This window comes from Cardiocondyla obscurior, linkage group LG06 (genome assembly GCF_019399895.1).
Source record: "Cardiocondyla obscurior isolate alpha-2009 linkage group LG06, Cobs3.1, whole genome shotgun sequence".
NCBI classification, from domain to species: domain Eukaryota; kingdom Metazoa; phylum Arthropoda; class Insecta; order Hymenoptera; family Formicidae; genus Cardiocondyla; species Cardiocondyla obscurior.
This window is the reverse complement of record NC_091869.1, coordinates 8,782,286-8,801,961: the sequence shown is the minus strand read 5'-3', so window position 1 is coordinate 8,801,961 and position 19,676 is coordinate 8,782,286. Positions and strand designations below refer to the sequence as shown.

The 19,676-nt window shown below is 41.4% G+C and overlaps 3 protein-coding genes and 1 long non-coding RNA gene across 4 annotated transcripts; 1 reads left to right on the top strand and 3 right to left on the bottom strand.

Moving 5' to 3' along the window:
- Positions 1–434: 434 nt before the first annotated feature.
- LOC139103607 (uncharacterized) lies at positions 435–8,746 on the bottom strand. The gene is made up of 4 exons (XM_070658453.1): positions 8,399–8,746; positions 2,615–2,703; positions 2,262–2,486; positions 435–1,836 (listed from the first exon to the last, which is right to left on the bottom strand). Exons 2-4 carry the CDS (start codon positions 2,696–2,698, stop codon positions 1,204–1,206), a joined length of 942 nt encoding a protein of 313 aa, XP_070514554.1. The 5' UTR covers positions 2,699–2,703; positions 8,399–8,746; the 3' UTR covers positions 435–1,203.
- Positions 8,747–9,306: 560 nt separating this feature from the next.
- On the bottom strand, positions 9,307–13,802 carry LOC139103605 (hyaluronidase). The gene is made up of 5 exons (XM_070658451.1): positions 11,753–13,802; positions 11,212–11,420; positions 10,664–11,090; positions 9,802–10,006; positions 9,307–9,716 (listed from the first exon to the last, which is right to left on the bottom strand). The coding sequence occupies exons 1-5, from the start codon at positions 11,812–11,814 to the stop codon at positions 9,540–9,542; spliced, it is 1,080 nt and encodes a 359-aa protein (XP_070514552.1). The 5' UTR covers positions 11,815–13,802; the 3' UTR covers positions 9,307–9,539.
- Positions 13,803–13,953: 151 nt separating this feature from the next.
- Positions 13,954–16,668, bottom strand: Nmt (N-myristoyl transferase). The gene is made up of 7 exons (XM_070658452.1): positions 16,504–16,668; positions 15,743–15,975; positions 15,347–15,674; positions 15,116–15,286; positions 14,868–15,048; positions 14,531–14,794; positions 13,954–14,458 (listed from the first exon to the last, which is right to left on the bottom strand). Exons 1-7 carry the CDS (start codon positions 16,578–16,580, stop codon positions 14,300–14,302), a joined length of 1,413 nt encoding a protein of 470 aa, XP_070514553.1. The 5' UTR covers positions 16,581–16,668; the 3' UTR covers positions 13,954–14,299.
- Positions 16,669–17,603: 935 nt separating this feature from the next.
- Positions 17,604–19,675, top strand: LOC139103068 (uncharacterized). Its single transcript, XR_011545827.1, has 3 exons — positions 17,604–17,909; positions 19,003–19,131; positions 19,591–19,675. It is a non-coding gene; the product is annotated as an uncharacterized lncRNA (long non-coding RNA).
- The last annotated feature ends 1 nt before the right edge of the window (position 19,676 follows it).

The following is a 19,676-nucleotide window of genomic DNA, read 5'->3' as shown; positions in this document are numbered from 1 at the left end:
TTTAAATTAGACGATCTTTATACACGAAGAGTTGTCCTGATATATCTTCCTTTGATAAGCTCATTCTGTTGCTCGCTGAATTTCTCGTAAAGATTTCTTAATTATCTATTGTCCCATTTATATAACTTCACATGTAGCAAACAAAAAAGGCATACAAAATGCGAAGTGGTGGGAATCGTTTCGCGCCTGTCGGGTCACAAATAACATTCTAGTCGCAGAACCGAAACTGTCCGTTTGCTTGATGTAACGACAATAACAGCAAACGACAGTGATAAGCTTGCCGTATCGCTTATATTTAAGTCTAGCGCGCAATCAAATAAATTTTTTAATAATAAATATACGTTTCGTGAAAGTAAAAAAATAAAAAATAGAGAGAATATTCGTAGAAGTGGAGGAAGAACGTTTGCAAGAATCTCACTGAGAAGGCGTGAACGTTGACCATGATGGGTCTTTATTCTCTAAAGAGAATAATACAATGTATATTATCGTAGAGGTCGATGTCATATCGAGAACTGATATTCAGCCCCCGGGTATATCATTTATATATTTTTATCGATCGGGATATAAATCTCACTAAAGCGTCACTCCGTATGCTTGAAGTCGAGTAAACGTCCCGATGGTTATATGCAGCTATTTAAATAATTAATTAACATAATAACAATTAAATATATATTAGAATTTTCTCCCATCCCAATCTCTCCACTCTCTCACGCACGCTCATGTGATTTGTTTCCTCTCGTCTTCAATAGCGACAAAAATTAATTTCGAAATGTTGGATTGACATTTATTTTTCATTCGTATACCATCTTCAAAAGCTTCGTTTCGAAAAATATTACGACAAGCTACTACAAAAATATAAAACGTAAAGATGTTTTTTTTTTCCTCTTTTTTTTCCTTTTCTTTTCTTCTTCTCTTCCCTTGCTTAAACAGTTACCGTGTAAAAACGTATAAAATTATCATTACGTAATTTTGTAAAAATAATTATTAATAAATATATCAACAATTAATATCTCACGTTCGAATTATCGTTACGTAAATAAATACGTAGAATTAAAATTCAGATAGCAGACTAGGTATCCCAATCGTTCGCTTATCAAAGTACCTATACACGTTTCTACGAGTCTCAATTAATTACTGAGAATTTTTGCGAGCGTGGCGAACGAAGGCGACACTCGTGCAGTGACGAATTCCGCTTCGATGGGCCTAGAAGTCTTTCTTCTTCTCCTTACCCACCAGAATGTTGTCGTGATAGCTAATCTCTTGTCCAGCGACGGCTGGCTGCAAGTAATGCGGCTCCATGTCGATTTTTTCCTTCACATCCGAGTCGAGTACCAGGGAGTGATGCGGTCCGCGATGTAGGTGAGGCTGCTGCTGCGGTTGATGCTGATGCTGATGCTCGTGCGGATGCTGATGATGGTGCTCGTGCGAGCCTTCCTCGTCCTCTTGGTTGTACTTCTTAAACATCTCCTTCAGTTTTTCCAGATCCACTTCCTGCTCGAACTTCGAAAATAATTCTTTCACACGTGACTCGTCGAGCTTCTGCGAGTCTTTCAATTTCTTGACGAGCTGGAGGAACCGCTCGTTGTTTTGCGTTCCGTCTCTCGTCGTGTTCTTCGAAGCGTTTAAGTTCGGGTCCAGTAATAAATCGGGCGTCTCGTGCGCTACGTTCACATTCTTGTCCAAGTTCTCCTCCGTCAGCGACTGCAGCAGAGTGTTGTAGTCCGGCTTGATCTTCGAGGTCTCCATGCAGGAGCTGCAGGAACAGTTTGTGATGATCTGCACCTTCTTCTGCATGGTCACTGGATTGTTCTGCTCGTCTTTGCAGTCGAGAGTGACCTGAGAATATCACGGAATAATTTTTAACAGGGATACGCCAAAGAAAAATTAACGTTTTCATAAAATACGAAAGCCGAAGAAAAGACTGTGCTATCAGTTTTCGTATGCTTTAAAATTTTATTTAAAATTTTATTTTATTTAAAATTAATTTGTTTTAATTAAAATTAAATTTAATTGAAATTTAAAAAATTTGCGTAACATAATGCAATTACATTTTGATTCACTCGATTAATCTTATCGAGAACGTAAAGGTTACTAAGATAAAACCGATAAGAGCGTAATATTTTTTTAAATCAACGTGATAATTATTCTTACACACGTAAGATATTTATTACAAGAAAATCGTAAAAGGAATAATTTTTAAAGATAAGGGAGATCGTTTATCGGGTCTTAAAAGTTTGCAATCTTTAGATTGATAGACTCACGGTGTGCCAGACGCTGTCCAGAGGCTGGCAAGAATCGCAGTAAGGTCTTATAAGGTCGCCGGGTGCGGAAGGTTCGCTATGAGGAACCATATATGAAAAACAAGCACCGACACATACGTTGTTGTCCAATTCCTGTGAAGAACACTGGGGCCATGTCACTACTTGCTTTATAGGCGTCGTCTTGCACCAGCTGTGCTTATCCGGATACAGCACGATGTTGTGGACCTACAAAAAAATTTTTTCTTACAATTGTTTCGATTTAAAAATGTGAAGCAACGTAAAAAAAAAAAAAAAGAAAATTATTTACCGGAGTTCTAATTAAGAGAAGTACATAAATAAATTAATTAACGAACCTTGTGCTCACGATGGGCACTGAGCAGAGCAGAATGCATCATTAATAAGAGCGTCATCGCGAACAGTCGCGATATCGTCCCCATGATTTCTGAAGAAAAAGAAAAGAGATTAAAATAATTTTTGTCGCGAGATATTTATCTATACTTTTGCAAAATAATTGCGAAGGTATATGGGTATCGACAGACAGCATTCGGAATAAATTACTTCGGCCACTGAAAAATTAATTATATGGCTCGCGCGCGCGACCTCCAAGGATCCGTAAAAAGATGCATCGAAAGTTATGGTCCGCTCGTTTCGGCGCCAAACGAAGGAACGGGTTCTCGTTATTGGGTGACGGCGCGACGCGTTTCATTCATAGATCGTTAAGACTGATCCCCAATCTCAATGTGGCATGCTCGAATTTTAACTTTTCGAGATTTCGAGATAAAGGAAGTCCGTGTTTCCTTTAAACTTGGCTACAGGGAATTCGTCGTGGATGTCCCCGCTATAAATAGCGGCGGATTTCAGACACCGGCCATGGGAACGCAACGCACTTCTTCCGGCGACATATACGTTTTAAAGGGTGGCGCCTGAGATAAAAGATAGAGGAACGGTTTCTTTATTTTAATTCGACAAAGTTAAAACGATAAAAACCAACATTTCCTTAATACGAAATAAAAATAGTTGTGTAAAATACGGGGCAAACCGTGCGCGTTTGAATATTAATTCTTTATTTAATATCGTGTTTTAAATTTTAAACGTTGCAAACTTTTGATTTATTGGAGATCAAAAATAAATTTCCGAATTGTGGTTATATTGATATAAATGTTAAAATTGGACAATGCACAGTTTTAATTACGCGGACTCCTTCTTTTTTTTTCTTTTTTTATTAGTTGCGCTGAAAAAAATTAAGTACGAAAATCGAGAAGTCTCGCGATGGTGCGCGGACACTCGTGCTGTTCCTCGAAGGATTCACGTTCTCGTCGGGGACGAGAACTCGCGAGCTGAATTCCTGACAACGGCAAGAATCTTGTCCCTCGCCGGACAATTGGTCGCCGGCATTTCCAGAGAGAGGATCGATTTTTCGTCTCCCGCCGTCCGGTTCACAATGCATTTCGATTTCGATCCTATTTCTCCGCCTTTCTTCGTTGCCTCGCTTTCTGCCCGTTTCTCCTCCGTTCTCCTCTTTTTCCTCCTATTCCACAACTTCCACCATATCCGTCGAGTCCTATGAATGCGTTCGGTTCACAGGAAGGATCTTTTTCTTCATTCCGCAACGCAACCCTTCGTTCTCCTTTATTCTCACGTTGAATCTCTTTGATCTTCTGTTTTTTTATTTCAAGTTCTAAGAATCATGGTGCAGTCAGGGCTGCAGGCCAATTTTGGAAATTTACGAGAAATCGATCGATTAGATTATCAGAAACAATCGAGAAAGATGTATGATAAGGAATAGCCTCGTTGATAATTTTTTAGTTAACAATTGTCTATTACTGAATCGGAGTAGATTGATTTTCTTTTTCTTTTTCTAGATAATACCGTTGAATATATCGTATCGCGAGGAGATAAATCTCGCGCTTGGGATCTTTGTTTGCTGTCAGGGTGCAACTTGAGAAATCCGAAGAAACGTATCACGTTTCAAAAATTAGGCCTCTCGAGTAATTCTTGTTGAATCACCCTGTATACTTTAAGGCCGCGGAGGTGTGGGGCAACACGGCGCGGCCGCCCGTCTCATTTCTACGAGCAGAGATTTGAATGACCGAATAGGATGCAGCAGGGAAGTACTCGAGTAAAATTCGGCGGCAATACTGGCATTTTTTTTTTTTTTTTAGACACTGAGGTCACAAGATTAAGTCTTCAGATTTATCTATATAAAATACGGGCATTCATATATTTAATAAAATCAACGTGTCCGCGAACATAAAATAAACTCCTCGGTGTCGCTTAAGCGAAACTTGATCCCATTCGATAATATATTCCATTTCGTTACAATTCGAATATTTTTACGCTTTAAAATACCAATTAGCGTATTCCAGACAGATAAACTGTCGATAATTTTAAATTAAATTAAATGATCAATGCTGCTATATGATTCCGAAATAGTTTCCTATCTTTTCCTTCCTCTTGCAAACTTGCACGTTCGTTCGACATCGTATCGCGTTGTTTTAAAGCGCGGAGATATACTCTCGAGGTTTAATATTCCGCGATACACGCGGCCCTGCAATGGCCACAGCCAGAAGTCCAAAGCTCTTTGTTGCTGCGCCACCTTCTCTTCTCGCCTCTGGGTCCGTGTCGGTGGCACGGAGGACCTCCGGCCCACCTCCTTCTTCGCCTCCATCTCGGTCCCGTGCCTTCGATTTGCTCGTGTCCTCGAGATACCGAGAGAAGATGAAGAGAGCAAGAGAAAGAAAGAGAGGAAAGGGAGAGGGAGGGAAAAAAAAAAGGTGAGACAGAGAGAGATTCGCGGTGGAAGGGAGCGGAAAGGCAATGGGGATAGAAACGAAGAAAGGTAGATGAAGCGAGAGAAGAGATCTTGCGCCCAGCCGCGAGATTAATTTGATTTTCAAGCAAATTTGACGCGCCCCCGAGCCTAGGCGGTACCGGCACAAAGGGTGCCGCGCCTGTCCGCCCATATGTGTGCCCCATCGAAATCTCCGACGGTTTTCCATCGATCCTCCTGATCGTTGATTCTTCACCATCTATCCTCCGTCGACAGCGCGACGCTCGACAGGGTGACGCGTCCGTTATAAAACCGCGACGAGTATCACGAGCGCTTGATATTAAATAGCGAGAAATTGAAGCGTTGAAATGGCACGGTAATTAACTATACATATCGATGATGTCAGCAACAAGGAAGTCGGCACGAACTTTTCGTTTCCACGTATGATTATCGGCGGCAAAAAAATTTTTAACAGACGTAACGTGTGATTTTTTTTATTCCGACAATTATATTACAATAAAAAAAAAATTGTATTATTTTTTAAATATAGTGTTTCCCTGTTTGCAATCACGGAACTCGTCAGGATTTTCTCGTGCAATCGTACGCGACACTGTACGTGCGTAATTCCGAATGCGAAGATCGCGCTCACGTTGCCGGCCGTCATAATGGCCATCGCCGCTGTTTTTCTCGCATTGAAATCGCCCAGAGGAAGAAAATAATATTACCGGTGCCAAGTTGCACGCGCTCCGATCAACCTACGATTCCGTATATAATACTTGGCCGGAACAGAGGCCCGGTCGTCTCGAGGTTCAATCTCCCGAACTTAATGATCCGATGCACGGACGAGCGATCCAGAGATGACGGCGAGTGATATATCTATAATTAGGTGTCTCGGGTTTTAATCTCCCATTGGCTTTAATGAAAATCTCCACCCCTCCTCCCGTTTTGACATACCCTAATTTCGTATTTCGTTGGGTCGCCGACGTGGCCCCGGTATTTTCTCTTCCTTTTTCTTATTTTTTTTCTTTTTTTTTTTTCTTTAACTTTTTGAAATATTGGGATACCAAGAGCGAGCTAATAGACGGCCTGGGGGTAAGCTTGAAGAATAGAGAAGGAATAAGGAAATAAAAGAAGAGCCGGTTGCGCGAGGGTGCAGATTGCGCGAGAGTAACCGAGGTAAAGAAAGAGAGGGCGAGGTAGGGCCGCGGGGCACGAGAAAGAGGGCCGGGGACCGAACGGGAGGGCACGAGGGAGACGGACGGCGCCGAAAAAAGGAGTTTGCCAACAGCACTGGGGGATGCCCCGAAAACACGCTGAACGTGTGGCGCCATTTCGGTTCCTTTTTTTTCTCCCATCCTCTTCGTCGTCGCTGATCCCTTCGCGGCTCCTATTGCTTTTGTTTCTTCGCCCATACTAATTCTTCGCGGGCTGCACGGCGTGCCCGGAACGCGCGTGGAGAACGAACTCGAGTCCGAGGGAAGGGGACAGGAGGATGGAGACGTGCTAGGCGGAAGAAGACGTACGCGAACTTTGTTTCATTCCGTCGCGATAAAATAGACCGGATTTAAAATATATCTCTTTTATTCTCGCTTTACTTTTTTAATAAAAAAAAGTACTCAGTTACCATAAGTATAAAAAAAAAAAAAACTTCTTTTAATCGTTCAACGGTCCGTGCTCCAATTCCTGGCACGGAAACGTCGTCGTTTATCTCCATAGATCAATTTTCGTGCGTGCCTTTGAAAGGTACGTTCGCTCGAAAACTGGTGCTCGTTTTCATTTGTCATGTGGAGCGGCAGACTTACTAAAATCGCGGAAGGAGGAAATAAAAATGAAGGTGGCGGAGAGGTGGGCCGCGTACGTGCAGCACACGCGACTCGTGTGTGCGATACTACAGGGGCTCTGGCGTGGCATGGTGGCCCCCGTGAGCGCGGACCACATACCTGCAAACGAATGCTCTTAAAAGGGAGGGCAGAGCCAAAGAACAGGTCGTTAAAATGTAATGACATTGTTGTTTTTAATGCTCGCCTCTTTAAAACGGTCCCTTTCGTCTTCCTCGAGCCTGCCAACTACTTCTGGCGCTACCAGCCCCCCTTTTCGGCCCGTTTATTCGCCTGGCCAAAACCCCTTTAACACTCTTCTTCCTTTCCTCGTTTATGAGAAAGACAAGGAGGAACTAATTGAGGAAATATCCAGACTTTTTTTTTTTTTTTTTTTTTTTTTTATTAGCATTGCCCCCCAGAACTTCGTACGTTTCATCGACTCTTCGGTTTTTTAAACTTCTCACTTTCAAGTTTTAAAGTAACATTGAATTTCAAAAATCTGAATTATTTAGTGAAATAATATAACTATTGTAATATTGTTAAAAACAAAAAATTAAGATACTTGAGATATTTTATATGTACCTGTTTGTGAGCGGTATTACAAGGCGCGATAAACGACAAAGCCGATTTGGAATCTCGAAACGTTAATATTCTCACCTTGTCGGACACCTATAAGCCCGATTAATTAAGTCGGACGGTAGCTGCGAACCGTGGACCAATCGTGGATAGTCTCCGTTAGAAAGGAAGCGATTATGGGTTCGCTACCGCGCAACAGTTTAGCTTGGAACTTAACTGTTGCGTCTAAGAAGAGCTATCATTAAGTCCGGAATAGGGGTCCGGGCATTAGGATTAGCGGCCAAAGCGTTTTGGATAGGCTTCTGTATCGTTCGAGTTCGTCCCCGGGCCTTCCCAGGGGAAAAGGACCCCGCGATCATCGTAATTCGATCAGCTGGTATTGGGTTCCCGATCTCGGCGCAGAGGTACCAGGGATTGTATTGCGTTCTCGGAATGCTCGCACGAGAAAGCGCGAGCGCATTATTACGGAAAACTTCCTTCAAGCTACCCAATGCGCATTCAGCGAACCTGTAAATCGCGCGCGATAGAATACGATGCTAGGATCCGTAGAAGCATTTTACAATTCTTCGCCGATGTACTCGGAATTCCGGAGCGATGAGAGTGCGCCCGTCGTCGCGTGCATGTCCGGGCGTCGACGCGAGAGTATCGCGTACATATGCATACGTACGCGGAGCATATATGGAACGTGCGTTCGCACACAGATGCATATGCGCACGAATGCTCGCGCGTACGAGTGCGCTTCGAATTTCGCAAGAGGCTGCTCTTCGCTTAACGCGGGACTCGTTTTCTGAAGATCAGTGATTTTCGGAGCAGCTGGAAAGCGAGCCCAGAATCGCAGCAGCCGACGGACGGGGGACTCGCTATCTCGTGTTAACGCGAGTCGGGCTCGCTCGCGGAGACTCGCGTCGTGATCTAGCTTCGAGTGCGATCTCGGGAAGCCTTGGCTTTTCCACGGAGAGACTGTCACTCACCTCGGCGTACACGTCACCTTCGTCGTCGTTGTTTCGCCCGCGAACTGCGCACCAACACGCCGCCGGTCTCCTCGCGCGGGGAGCAACAGGTATTCTAGCCGCCGCTCGAGCGACCGAAAGTTTCTCCCGAGCAGACCGAGGAGGGCGAAGGAAGAAAATTGCGATCTCCACGAGTTCTCTGTTTGGCGAGGCTGAGTGCGCGGAACCGTTCAAAGGCGCGCGCACGAGAACTTCGACCTTTTCGAATACTTGGAGGCTTCCGATACCGCGGGGCCGAGAGCCGAACCGAGCTAAGTTGAACACGAAACTGTGCTGCCGATCTCTCGTGTTCCGTTCTCCTCCTCTTCCCGCTCGCCCGTCGCCTCCTTCTCTTCTTCTTCCTCCACCTCCACCAGCGGGTTCTCTCCTTCAGCTCCTCCTTCTACTCGCGGTGTACGCGTTCGGTTCCCGTTCCGCGCCGCGTTCCCGTTCCGTTCTCTTTCTTCGTTGATCTCGCGCCTCGGCATCGGCGTTCGCCGTAGGTGCGACAAAGCGGAGAGAAAGGACGACGGGGCTCCGGCGAGGCGAACGTGAGGAGGGGAAGAGATCAGCCGTGAGCAAGGGAAAGAGATCTCCCGACCACCACCTCTCTACAAAACGCGTCGCGCGTACTGTAAAAAGCATATCGCCCGAGGCGTTACACCGCGAACCAGTAAAACTTGTCGTACGCCGATATCGCGCGCTCATCGATCGCACCGTGAGAGACCGAGCTGCGTGCAATTGTCGGTTTCGAAGCGGTATGCGGCGCGAAGGTGATAAAAGGATTCAAGAACACTAAGGGCTGCTGCGAGTTCTCGAAAATTTCAAGTTCTCCTCCTTTCTTCACCCTTAGTCCTCCCGATATCCGTACAAAGCTTTTGATCGCTTAATTTCTTATATAATATTTTATCTACTTATTTAAACTCGTAATACAAATGTGTCGTGTCTCGCCAGGTACGCGTAAAGATCCTACAAACGCAAACATCTTATTTTAAATTGTACTGGTATTTAAATCACGATAGATTAAATTATGAATTAACTATATATAATAAAAAATAAAATTATATATAATAAATAGTGAGACTTTGTACTGAAAACAGTGCAATATTTCTCAAGCTTTTCGCTAAATCGCCGCATAGAGTCGTTTAATTCGTCTTATCTCCGGTCCCAGGGTCTCGTTCGCGTATTTCAACAAGTTCTTGCATTTTTGCTCTGTATTCGTATCTTCGGAGCTGCCCCAAATGATCAAACCGTCGGTGCCGAGACTGGCTATCGTGTTGAACGCGTTCTCTGTGTCCTTCTACGGAGATAAATTTTCGTGAAATAATTGGTATCAACGTTTAAAAAATGCAATTTAAGAGAATCGAAAAAAAAAAAAAACTTACCTTGCTCAAAAAGTTATCTCTCTGGTCCTGATACTTGAACCAAAAATAAGGAAGAGTTCGTTGTTCGAACGAGATCCTTCTCGCCACACGTAACGCCTCCGACACCCGGCTCTTTACGAAGCCCACTCGATCCTCTTCTTTAATTTTTTTCCTCAAGTACACAGAAGGTAAGTGCACGTTCTCAAGAGTGAAGAGCCAAGACATTCTGCGGAAATTATTGCCCGTAATTAATACCCATTACGGACGCGCGGCCATTCTTTTATCGCCACGGACGATTAGATAACGCGCCGGTAGCGAAACTGCTGCAGGTTGTTTTTTAACACCCTCGACATTGACCTATTTTGGTGTAAACCTTTGAATCTTAATACGCGATCCATAATTTTGTATCCAGACTGACGTAATTATTACATACAAAGCAGTCGGTAAATTTAAATAATACGTTTAATAAATAAGTATTAATTTTTTTTTTTTTTGGGGTAACTATTAACTTTTGCAATTACCGCAAAGGTCGCGAGATTATTTCAAAGCTTGCACATACCGTAAAATGTAATATCGCGTTTACATATATATGTACGCTGAAAGGCAGATATCGCGACGCGCAGCTAGCGAACGTGACTTTATTATAGCGTCGTGTGCGTCGAGTTTCACATGTACCGCATGCATAGTTTACCGCGTCGGCCGGATTGCCGATGACTGATTTCTCCCCGTTCTCTCATCCCCTGCCTCTGCCGCCTAGGATTACGTACGCTAGCCGCTGTCGCCGCAGAAAACGCCATATCTGTTCTTCGGTGTACGTTGCTAAATTATACGCGCGCTATCAGATGTAAAATTATTGATCCTTCTCGTCGGACGTATTACTTACCCGTCATTTTCCACCATCGTCTGTCGATTGCAATGCGCGGTACGTTGGCCGGGAGTTTGATTGAAGCAATGCGGATAACCGTAATAGCCCCACGTAGCTTTCGGTCGCAACTTCTTTGCAAATTTCAAAGTCTCCTCCATGAAGATCCTGCCGTATTTTTCAAAGCGACGCTTCGCTTCCTTCTTGACAGTTTCGTCGCTCCAAAAGGGATGTCTTTCACGCTCCAGCTTTATGGACAGCATTTTGTAGGGTTCGAGGGAGGCCCAATTTTGTCGGAAAATCGGCCGCCAGCTCTCGAAGTCAATCACGCCAATACCGCTAAACGATCCATCAGGGATTTGTGCGATCAAGTCCTTTTGAAACATCTCGAGATGCTTCGGTAGATCTCCCTGTTGAGGAACGCCACCGTTTCTTTTTATTATAGTACCTAAAAAAAAAAAAAAATTAGTTACGGTAATAAGAACAAAGTTTAACAATTTTTTTTTTTAACTTTTAAAAAATTAATACCCTCGAAAATATTTCGTATTTTACAGGTACTTTTAACTCACCAGTTTTATCGGTTAATAATGCCGGAAACATTCCGGGATCATAAAGAATCGTGATTTTTTCACCCCGAAATTTATCCATCGCATTTTGACGAATTCCAAAGTCTTTGAGATCGAACATTACGTTGTACTGATTGCACATAAAGGTAGGCACGTTCCAATAAACATCGAATTGCGGCGGATTTCCTGGCTTGGGGGTCGTTGTGCCGAAGCTGAACAGAAACACGAGGTAATCGTGGACGATGACACTCATTAGATAAGATATTTTCGGTCGGATCCTTTCGGAAACGCTTCGCGTTTATAGGACTGGACCTCCAAAATTGAATTAACAAATTAATTAAAAAAAAAAGTTTATATGCAGTAGATAGCAAGAAAGGACGGCAAATTGCTTGAAAACTGATAAGACTAAAATAAATACAATTACATATCTAATAGATATGCGGGAAGGTCGAGAAATTAAAAAAAAATGAAAGCTAAACTATCTTAAAACAAGTTTCTCTATTTTTAAATAATCAAAGAATGTGGTACTTTTCAAGCAATATACCCGAGAAAAGTGGCGGTCGTGACAGACACGAAGGCAAAGATCAGAGATCGTATTGGTAGCATCGTAGTAGTCTGGTTCACGGCGGAGATCCGCGACAGAATGTTATAACTTTGGTGATAACGGAATTTCTCGTAGATGAATTACAAACTGACGTTTAAATGCCCCGAAAGTTGTCCGATACCGCGACGCCACTAATTAATCAATTATTAAGGTGGTGACAAAAATAATGAGGGGTCTGCGCGAGAACAGGGGACCCTCCCACGGTGATCGGACGTTTACGTCGTTAGTACTAAGTGTACGACTGAATTCCGCTCGATTTCAGGCCAGTATTTATTCCACATCGTGTCTCGTGTCTTCCCCACCTCCTCCTGCTCGTCCACGCCTCGTAGTGTTATCTGGTCCCCGGGTATTGTTCGATGATTCGACGTTTCCGCTTTTTGCATATTCTCTTTCCTCCTTTTTTTCTTTTTTTTCTTGTTTTTTTTTGTCCTCCCTTTTCTCGCTTTTTACGCTGCAGTACAAAGGGCATGTAGGCGCCTGCGAGTATTGCGCTTGATGAGCATCTATCGACATTACTATTAACGCTACCCGAAATCAATACGAGGCGCCTTTGGAATTTCCCGGGATGCAAGTCTCTGAAATTTCTCGGATAACAAAACACGTTTAAAAACCGTCGCAAAAGAAATATTCTGTCCTTTACTTTCTGTTTCCGCGATGAAAAATTTTCCGTCACTTTAAAGCGATCAGAGTTAATAAGTAGTTAACAAGCGATTATGATCAGACCTCCTACAATAGGAAATTCTTCGTGATTTAACAGTCGCAAGCAATGCTTTACTAGTAAGAATATTGGTGATAATAAAATTTTATCGCGGCATTAATATAAAAGTATCGCAAGGCATTTTTATTGTTGCCGAAAACAATTTGCATCCTGCAAAAATCCCGGTGTTTATATTTAATTGTTATTTAGAGTGTAATTATACACGTAAAATTAACATTAAAAAAATATTGATAAAGATATAATTTTGTGAGGCCGTATATCTTATTACTATCGGCCTTCTCATAAGAAAACCACGTCACGTTTGCAGGTATTACAACAAGCCCCCATTTATTGTATCCCTGACTCAGTTTTACTGACCGTCGTTTAACTTTGTTGCGTTAACTAAGAGTCGACGTTTACATTTATTAAGTTTCACCGGGAATTTGAATATATTTGGATGCAAATTGCACGGTGCTGGAAAAAAAAGTGGTTAAACAGGCAATAGGGTCGGCCCATATCCGCCAATCGTTAGTGATATCGTTTGTAGAATATGTTCGTTCAAGAAATGGCCATCCATATCTTTCTGCTCATCGTTATTGATCGTTTAAACATACGACGGAACCACAAACTTATCAAAGGTCCGTCGTTACCTGGATGTCGACTTCCTATCTAAAAGTAAAATGTAAATTTTAGCTGATTAATCGCTACGGGTACATCAGGTTTTCCCTCTTATCTTCGCAAAGGCCTTGTGTGTCGACCGTGCGCTAGACTGTAACACTGACGGTGTACTTGTGATGTTTATGATAATGATAAACAAAAATGCTATTACATAATTTGTGTCTTAAGATGTACGAAATCTGAAAATTAATCTCTTGTTAATTATATTTTACTATCTCTATTTTCTAAAAATAAAAAAAATAAAAAATTAAATTAACGTAGAACATAATTTTGACAATTCAAATAGATGTTACATTTTTTAACGTTGTCATGAAACGGGTTTTCTTATTGTACTTTATGTCTCGCATATCTAATCGGAGCTAAAACTAAATCCTGGGTTATATAATTCTGAATTTTACAGCTGTTATATAAATTATTAATAATTAACGGTGTGAAAAAACGCTACTTAGAATAAAAGTAATTTATTCATGCAGATATCGCTTTTAGAAAATAAAAAGCATTTATTTTCAATAAATGTTATTTTATTTTTAACTTGTTTGTCATTCATACTCTGGCATACGTTATCATCTAATTAGCCGAAAAGGTGTAAAGGAAAAACAGATAGAGTTATTTGGCGTCTAAAGGCTTATACGATTAAAAATTGGAAATTGAAAATTTTCAGATGATTATGGGATAAAGCTACCCGCATAATTGCTATTCATTGCATAATAGCTTATCTACATTTGTCGAATTACGCATATATACACGTGCGCTGTACAATGCACAATTTTCATATTAATTTCGACCATGTTTAATCCAACCTAGAATCCTTAGAGGCGTCAATAGCGAAAACAAGAGCGATTTTCAGGGGATTGAGTTATCTAATCGATTGAAAATCCTACAAGAAAACTCATATTCCTTTCAACCGCTGTGAAATATGTTACTTTACGTTACTTCTAATGGTAAGAAAAAAGGTTGTTCTTATTTCCGTCTAACAACGCTATCTTTATTGCGTTGCTATGTCTCCTGTTTCGCTCAATTAATCGCCATTTTTTAATCTTTCGCGAGACATGTGTAAAAGATCTTATTTCCTCCCGTTCATTTTTTATACAGCGATTTTCTGAGCTAAAAATCTATTGGAGCACAAGACCGATCTTGCCGGGTGTCATGCTAGGACAACGCCAATTATATAGATAGTATTGAAGATTGCCATCGCCAATCCCGAATTTGAGGGGCTCTAGAAACTCCTTGTTGTCCATAAGATCCAACGCATTAAACACATCAAAACCCAACTACAAACAAAGACTGTGCGTTACAGTCGATTCTCATTTAAAAAATAGAGATATTTAAAAAAACAGACTTACGTCGCGTGCCGATATTAAAGCATCCATCATAAGATCGAGCCACGGCGTTGTTGTAGACACATTGTAGAAACTGTACGCGGCCTTGAGGGTCTTGTGTGTCTGATGATGCATAATGGAGCTAGGCAATGTATAATAACTCACCATATCGGTGATTTCCCCTTCCTTCTCCACAACGAAGCTATTAATAACGCCAGATTGCGGAAAGAACCAATGTTCAAACTCCTCTATTGAAAATACCGGGGCAAGATCGAATTTTTCCAAATACTATAAGACAAAATATAGAACATGAATGTCGCAACAATCAAATGTATTAAAAAGTTTTAATTGTATTACTTACTTCCGTTAATATCTTATGTGCTTTTGGTATATCTGTAAAAACCAGTTTTCTAAATCCCGGTACTTTTGTATTCTCTGGCAGTTTATATAGCTTCAAAGTCCTCTGCATCGTCATATTGCGAGTGAGATGAGAAAACTTGATGTCGATTAACTTCTTTGGATTTAACGATCGATGCCAGTACCTGATAAATACATGTCAATTAATTTACAATTAATTAATCAGAATTTTATATAAAATTCTATACAAACCTGCATGTCGCGATAGGTTTCGGTAAAACGACTCCGGCAGTGTACACGGCTTGAAAGATACCCTTTAAATTAACTCTCCTTGTAATTTCGCGTATCAGTACAGGTGCTACTCTCTTTGATCTTAGCTTCTTATGCACGCACAGAAAATTAATCTCCACCATTTTTTGAGTACTGAAAACATTTTCAAAACATTATGTTGCGAAAGAAATCAATTATCTATATAATACTTACTGAGTGTAGACACGTAGAGTAGCTGGAATTGCGGAAATAAAACCGACTAGACGTCCGCTCTTGCTTACTCGTACACCGCAATGCCACTCTTTGCACCAACCGGGAGGTTGTAGTGCCCACTTCAGAAAGTTGGGAGGATAATCAAATCTGAACATTGCATCGTCATCTTCTACATAGTTTTCTGAGAGTAATGTATACAGTTCCGATAACACCAAAGGATCGTCTAGATTCAATGTATCCCACTGGAAATCAGCAGGTAACGAATATGGCTCAGCTCTAACAGATGTCTTATCGGGCTCAATTGGCTCGTTGCGTACAATTTTTTCGTCTAGAAATCAGTAATGAAAATTAAAAAAAGAAATAGCAATAATATTTTCCATATAATTTGATTTTTACCCATTTTTGGTACAGGCTGAGTACTCCAAAATTGATAAGGCTTTTGCAGTGCTTCTTCCTGAGTTTTGGCAGGTTTTTGTTGCATACTAAATACTTCCATTGCCTTCTGAATGTCTTTTATAGAGATATTGCATGCACTAGGCATCTCTTGCTCTTCCTTGTTATTATTGTGATTTTCGCTAGCTGCATGAGCAGCCTCTTTCTTTTTTTTCCGAGCTTCTCTCTTCTTGGAGCTATAATTAAAAAATATATTTCTCAATGTAACACAAGTAACTTTCAACTTAAACCTAGTTTGAAATACATTTAACAAATATTAAACATTAAAAACTCAATTGTAAAATCAGATTTATAACAAGTATATAATAAATCATAAATATATATAAAATAACAAAGGCAGGTATATAAAATTTATTTATTAGCTCACGAACAAGAAAAGGGATAATTATAAAATACAGGGTTAAGTGTGTTGTATTGATTAGATATTTATCGATGTAATTATATGAGAATGATGATTACAAGCTACTGAGAGGGGCAAGTGACGTAAAATAAAAAAAGCATTCCGGATAGAATTTAAGTCATAGTCAACTCAGGAAGGGCTGAAGGATTGCGATCGGCGAACCCGCCCAGGAGAACCGCCGAGCACGACGGTGCGGGATTAGTCGCGGGGCGAATATAGGTTAAGACGGGGCGACGGTGCGAGGGGATCGGGAACCTGTCGCGAGCGAGTTCCGCGGATTACCGACAGCGCGAGGCGCCTGTACCTCTTGTTCCGAGCATCTTTGTCGTGGGCTTCATCCTTTCTGGTGTCCCGTTCCGCGGCCTGATCCTTCTCCTCCATTTTAATAATATAGATTTTCGCTACGCGTACGGTGACGCTGCTGGAAAACCTATCCAGATGGAGGGACCATTTCCGCGCAGTCGCGGTGACGCATGTGTTTAGCAGACGCGCTGCACATTTCCGGGCGTCATCTGTTCCCTGGGAGAAAAATTATTACGCCGGTTCGCAATCGAAGACATTGAGTAAAGAAAGAAAAATATATTTTAATCGCGAAAAGACACGAAGACTTATTTTACGTTATTGCTATGTCTGCATTTCGCTTCTCGCACGAAATAACGATCAAATTAATATCAGATCCTGGACTTCGGCATTCGATACGTACGTTGCGTGTAAGTAGAAGTGTCGTACTCGACTCTCTGCATGGCTGTCTGATTAAAATTGATATAATTTAATGAGCGGCGTATCACGTTGCCGTCATTTGCTGCGTAATGTATAATAAATTGTAATAGTCGGTAATACAGTACTCGCCATATCTCATGTCGGTTACTTCAACTACGCTGAAGCGTATCGCGTACAAAGGCTATAAATTACGGTAATTTTTATCTCGAGTTTACGCCTGTAATCCCGATGTTTTCATGACGTTAACGAGCACGTTCTCTAATTAGTTCCGCTTTCAGTTTACAGAAGGCTTTCAAGAGCTTTTGAATAGCGGCGATTACGCGCCGAGCGGGCGAAGTGACGCCGCGACGTGATTGGGTGGCGTCCCGCGACGTGATTGGCTGGCGTCCCGCGTCTCCCGCGCATACACGGAACACTTCCCGCTGCATGTCAACAGGACGGTCGCTGCGTAACGCTCGTAAGTTTATCAAGATTTTAGCCTGGCACAAGCGGGTTTCGCACATTTATGGGGATCGAACGTGTTGGCCGTGATGCTGGAGATCATCGTGAAGCAGTCGGCGAGGTCGGGCGACACCGAGCGATCACGCATGCACGATCGGAAGTTCGCCGTTCGTCCCCGGCCGGTCCTCGGCCGCCGTGAACATTGCGCGGCATCTCATCAGGACGGTCGCTGGCGTGACGCTCGTAAGTTTGTCAAGATTTTAGCCTGGCACAAGCGGGTTTCGCACATTTATCGGGACCGAACGTGTTGGCCGTGATGCTGGAGATCGTCGTGGAGCAGTCGTCGAGGTCGGGCGATACCGAGCGATTACGCATGCACGATCGCAAGTCCGCAAGTTCGTCAGCAGCCATTCTTCGTTTGCTGCTTGTCCCCGGCCATTCTTCGTCCGCTGCTTGTCCCCGGTCATTCTTCGTCCGCTGTTTGTCTCTGGTCGGTCCTCGGCCGCCGCGAACGTCGCGCAGGTCATCGCAGTTGAAGGACACATTGAGGTAATTCAGATACAAATATTTAAGCCTCTGCGATACCGAGGCTGAACTCCGCGTTGCGTTTGATCGAAAAGCCTGGGCGTGAAACGCCTCGCATCGGTTAATTAAGTCATTGCGTTAATTAAGTCGTAATATGAATTCAATTTCTTACATCGGGCGAATCTCGCACGACTGATAATTTTGCATCGAAATATGGCATTGATGATATCGAGTACCGAATCAAGTATCGCATTGCACATTGATTGCAAATGCATTTTATCGGTAATACTGTTAGTATTTGATTATTAATTAATATTAATAAAGTTAGCACGTGATTATTACGTTTGTAAAATTGTATATGCACGAATTAATCGAGACGTGCAGTAATTTACAATGATTGCGATATTCCGTTTTTGTCCACGATTATTGATTCTTTTATACATTAAAATTATGAATTGACTGTAATTGTTGCAAATAATTTACATTAATAAAAATATATATATTTAATTTAAAGTACGATATTTTGCATTAGTCGCGATTACTCTGAACAGATCAATATTTTTCAAATTAACTATAAAAAGCAGGTACTTAATATTTTATAGTCATTGCAGTGATTGTTTCTGTAATATATAAATAAATTGAAAGACATCTAACATATTATATTGATGAATATAATATTGTGCATGCTCAGTGCCTATGTATTACATAATCCATTAATTTTGCAGTTATTATTACTATAATATTGCATGCATGAATTAATCTACAGATGCAAGAACAATTAGTAGCCTTAATATTGCATTGCGTTAACATGTACATATTACATGGACAATCAACATCTAATATTGTGGTCGTTATGTCTATATGTAGACGAATTAATTGTAATACAGGATGATAATTGATAGCGATCGAGATACTCTGCATTAGTCGCGATCAGTTTGATTGTTCTGTAGATTAAAGTTCTAATAGAGATGCATTTGCGGCAAAAGTTGTAATTACAGAACTGTCATTTTTTTTTCTTTTTCTTTTTTCAACAAAGTGTAGATTAATTTAATTAATTTCTTGCAATACGATTTTATTCTACATTTCGTTTTTTACTAATATAAACGTATACTTTCAGCGCTGCTTGATATTTGGAAATAAAGGATTGAGACTGAAATCAACCGTTCCCGTGCAATTTATTTTGGCGAAGTGCACCGGGCAGGAACGAGTTCATAAACAGCTGATCCATCGTGATGAAACAATTAAGGTACGGAGTAACGAATTAACCATTACCGCTCGTCACTCGAGCGAATTTGTGAAATGCAGTCATATCGATTCGAAATCAAACGTTCGACGTTATTAGTCGAAAATGAATAACGGTGTAATAACGGGCGATCGTTACGGCGTGTTAATTGGCGCGCGCATAATTAACCGCATTTTCTCGGTCGCGTAATAGTATACTATAGTTCAATTCCGGTTTGTGTCGAGGTCAGCTGTATCAATGGAGTAATGTTTATACAATGTTTATCAAAATGATTGCTAGCACGTATTTTTTAATAATTATCAACATATATGTATATAATAATTGATCTCATAATGCATAATTGTAGCACAGTATTAAAATATTTTTGTAATCGACAAAATTACATGTATAAATAAAAACAAAATTTTGTTTCATTAAATGTGATGTAATCTGAATAGTCACTAATGTATTTGAACATTGCAGGATATTATTACGGTCTACCACCAACCTCGAACTATCGAAGATGATATACTGTACGAAAGGGTTCATCAGTGTGGACGATTGCAATT

Bases quoted from the DNA above. Each gene is read 5' to 3' on its own strand.
- Nmt (XM_070658452.1), bottom strand. From the start codon at position 16,580: ATGGAGGAGAAGGATCAGGCCGCGGAACGGGACACCAGAAAGGATGAA. The intron at 15,675-15,742 runs GTAAAAATCAAA...ACTGATTTCTAG, and splicing joins TCAGCCTGTACCAAAAATGG to ACGAAAAAATTGTACGCAAC. The intron at 15,049-15,115 runs GTTTGTATAGAA...TGTATTTATCAG, and splicing joins AAACCTATCGCGACATGCAG to GTACTGGCATCGATCGTTAA.
- LOC139103605 (XM_070658451.1), bottom strand. From the start codon at position 11,814: ATGCTACCAATACGATCTCTGATCTTTGCCTTCGTGTCTGTCACGACC. The intron at 11,421-11,752 runs GTATATTGCTTG...GTTTCTGTTCAG, and splicing joins ACGACCGCCACTTTTCTCGG to CTTCGGCACAACGACCCCCA. The intron at 10,007-10,663 runs GTAAGTAATACG...TAATTTCCGCAG, and splicing joins ACGATGGTGGAAAATGACGG to AATGTCTTGGCTCTTCACTC.
- LOC139103607 (XM_070658453.1), bottom strand. From the start codon at position 2,698: ATGGGGACGATATCGCGACTGTTCGCGATGACGCTCTTATTAATGATG. The intron at 2,487-2,614 runs GTTCGTTAATTA...ATTTTTTTGTAG, and splicing joins GTGCCCATCGTGAGCACAAG to GTCCACAACATCGTGCTGTA. The intron at 1,837-2,261 runs GTGAGTCTATCA...TGATATTCTCAG, and splicing joins TGGACAGCGTCTGGCACACC to GTCACTCTCGACTGCAAAGA.